Below are 3,560 nucleotides of genomic sequence, written 5' to 3' on the forward strand. Positions count from 1 at the left end.
CATCTAATTGTCTTTTGTCAGTCAAAGAGTTTTGAGAGAAAAGTTATGCCGCGTTTATCTTGGTCCAAAAGGTTACATTTGTCTTTGCAACACCAAACGTTCCAAATAAACTGTGATTACTTTTTTTATCACGCTTTTCTGGAAGTCGCAGGAAGACTAGGAGAAGCCGAAATGGGGACATTCCTGGTGGACAACCTGGGGGGAATTTGAATAGTACCGAGGGACCGCCTGACGCTGATTGGTCAACAAGAACATATTTCCAGCACGTCAGTCTGCCACTCATAATATCCCAGACAGCTGATTGGCTCCTGCTGAAGAGGGCGGGCCTTTTGTCTTGACTATATATGTGTTCTGGTTTCAGGCCATCTGCAAATAATTGCTGCCTTTCGTAGAGGGGCGGATCGCTCTGTCTGATGCGCCTCCACAGAGCTGACTGAAACCTCTCTGCACGAAGCAAACGAATCCCGGTGAGGTAGCTGACTGGGGAACATCTCCATGATTAGCACCATGGAATGCGGGGCGGACGCGCAGAGCCTGATCTCCATTTCGCTAATGAAGATCCACAACTCCAGGACGCAGAGAGGGGGGATCACGCTGCACAAAAACCTGCTGGTGTCCTACGTGCTGAGGAATGCCAGGCAGGTCTACATCAAGGAGAAATACGCCGAGATCTACAGGATGCAGCAGTATGAGGAGGTGATGACGGTCTGCAACGAGATCCAGGAGCTCAACCCGCTGGATCTGGACGCAGAGGACGCCGACGACGAGGAGCACGCGCGGACACCTTGCTGCGGCGAAGGGGCGAGTCTGTGCGGCTCGGTGTGCCACCGAGGCGCAGCGCAGCCAGCGGCGCATGCCCGGGCAGCGAGCGCTCTGTTCGGTGGCTCTTCCCTTGAAGACGACACCCGGGAACCTGATCCCTCGTACTACCGGAGCTGCTGCATGGAGGCGTCCCCTGCGCCCCACTGCGACCAGCTCCCTGCCAGCGGCAGCACGCACTGCAACAAGACCACGGTGCTGGATCTGGACACGCATGTGGTGACCACCGTGGAGAACGGCTACCTCCACCAGGACTGCTGCTGTGATGCGCTCCCGTTCGGCCAGGGCGCGCAGACCCCGGCGAAGAAGCGGAAGGTTGAGTCCGGCTGTTACGTGTCCGACGGGGAGGAAGTATCGGACTTTACTGCTGCGCGCAAGCGGGCCAAACGCGAGGACTGTTCCTACCACAACCTAGACTACACGGACACGTCCAACATCTCCAACCTGATTTCCATCTTCGGCTCGGGGTTTTCAGGGCTCCTGAGCAGACAGGCGGACTTGGAACAGATCTGTAGCAAGCAGGTCCTGGCCAGTCTGGGGGCATGGACCCGAGCGATCGTGGCATTCTGACTCAACGCCTTTATTCCAGGAGACACCGGGCTCGTTCGTATCATGAAGTATTAAAGTACAACCTGGAGGAGATCGTCGGGGAACACTTGGCCAAACTCAGGAGAATGTTGCTGATGACACAGGATATTTCCCATGTTGCCACTTCAGAAGATGTTGTGTTATTAAAAGGACCAGGGAAGACTTGGTGGACGTGTCCATGACGGAACGTTTTCAGCCTTCGTGGAACGTCACAGAATGCAAATGGGACGCCGGGGGGAAGTGGGCACTTCACTGGGAGAACTCTCAATGGGCCACAGTGGTGTGCTGGGGAGGTCCGTGTTCTACGCAGAGTGGCATGCAGCAGGTCAGTAGCAGATGCCATTGGACTGTAATTGATTAATATTCAACTTCAAAGTGTCAAAACATCCCAATTGGCCAAACTGAAACCCATGACCGTATTATTAGTGGACATGTACAATGCTGAAATAGAGTTAAGACTATATACCTCTGAGCATCGGATTGTGTTTCACATACATGTAACAAAAAGATAGCGTAAAGAATTTACCTCATAAATAACATACGCCAGTGTGATTCATTGGTGTGTGTGTGTGTGTGTGCACTGGTTTCTTTCTTTTTTTTAAAGAGAAGGGAGATGAGGTGGTGTCACACAGTGAGGGGTGTGCAGGAGATCCATGTCTGCAGATGACACTTGTGGGACCGATGTATTGGATTAACTTCCGCTGCCTTAAAACAAATGAGCACACGTGTCTCTCCTGTACTGGGCCGGCGTTGGAAAGACTTTGTTGTAGAGTGAACAATTTGAGGTATACAGGTTCCAATTCCCATCACTTAATCCTAACACTTTTGTACTGGAACACTCTCCCAGTATGAGATGCTGGACAGTGCTGGTAGCCTACCCCCCCCCCCCCCCCCCCAGTCTGAATCATGCTTGTTGCTCAAAGTTATTCATAATTCCAACATGTTGTGGTTTTGTGAGTTTTACATTGTTTTGTGAAATAATGACTTCAGCCCTTTTGTTTTAAAAAGGAAAACTCCTGACGTAGCCATAAGTCGAGAATCCACACATTAGCTTTATGAGCACTATGTGTACCAAAATAAAGAGAGTATTCAGCCATTCTCTACATATTGTCTTTATTCTTGTATATTTGTGCTTACTGAATTGTATATCACCGGGTAAAACTGTTCCAGAAAATATTTGTTTAAAATGTATAATCTTAATAAAAAGTGCAAACTGTCAATTTGGCTTCTGTGGTTTTATGGAGCGGTTTTTCCCACTTGAAGAAACACACATATTTACCAGCACACCGGTGAGTATTCCTTATATCCAAAGTCCGGAAATACATCATTTATGAAGGGGGGACAACAGTCCAGGCGTAGTTGTGTAAACAAGTATGACTGATCTTCAGAAGCCTTCATCAGAGAGCAAATAAGCACATTTTCCTGGGTGAAAAACATTCAATTTTCAAGTTTTTAACAAGATTGACTGTTAATTCTCCCAATCTGCCTCCTAAAAGTGGTTCGAATTCATGTAAATTATTACTAAATGATTCAACTTAATACATAATGCCATTAATAACAACTTGCTAAGTTGTTTAAAAGAGGTAAACAATATTTACCTACCTACCTATTTTGAATTTGCCTTGCAAAGAGTAGGTTGATGGAGAAACATTACAAAGTAATCTCAAGAACTTAATTCAATGTCCACATTTCATTCCAATGTAGTTATTTTCTTTATCCCAAAACCTACACACATGCAACATCATCTGTCCTAACATTATCGATGATCAATCAATGATTACTGCATTGCTCTTCCTCAATGGATGGAGTATGATGTTCCCCTCATTTCATTGGGTTACGTGATGACAGATGAGCGGTCTCTTACTTTTGATAAAGTGGTGAACGCTGTGTTTTACTCCCCAGGCTGCTCATAATGAATCATACACCACTTAATGACGGTTCTCCTGCTGAACATAGTCTCCATGTTTATTGTATCAGTCCCTAACAAAAGAAGAGCCATTAACAAATGAGAGGAGAAGGGAGACCATGCTTTCCCTCCCAAGCTCAAGTCTGAGTCCTGTTATCTCTGCTCTGTGCCACTTGGTGGTGTTCTTTAGAACCAATTAATGGACATATCAGTAGGGCTGTGTATGCAGAGCAGAGCCATGACAGGC

General features: G+C 47.2%; 1 protein-coding gene across 1 annotated transcript; it reads left to right on the plus strand.

Annotated features, from left to right (window-relative positions):
* Positions 1–358: 358 nt before the first annotated feature.
* ier5l (immediate early response 5-like) lies at positions 359–2,621 on the plus strand. The gene has a single exon (XM_037484808.2). The coding sequence runs from the start codon at positions 496–498 to the stop codon at positions 1,387–1,389; it is 894 nt and encodes a 297-aa protein (XP_037340705.1). The 5' UTR covers positions 359–495; the 3' UTR covers positions 1,390–2,621.
* The last annotated feature ends 939 nt before the right edge of the window (positions 2,622–3,560 follow it).

This window comes from Pungitius pungitius, chromosome 18 (assembly GCF_949316345.1).
Source record: "Pungitius pungitius chromosome 18, fPunPun2.1, whole genome shotgun sequence".
Lineage (NCBI taxonomy): Eukaryota > Metazoa > Chordata > Actinopteri > Perciformes > Gasterosteidae > Pungitius > Pungitius pungitius.

Bases quoted from the DNA above. Each gene is read 5' to 3' on its own strand.
- ier5l (XM_037484808.2), top strand. From the start codon at position 496: ATGATTAGCACCATGGAATGCGGGGCGGACGCGCAGAGCCTGATCTCC.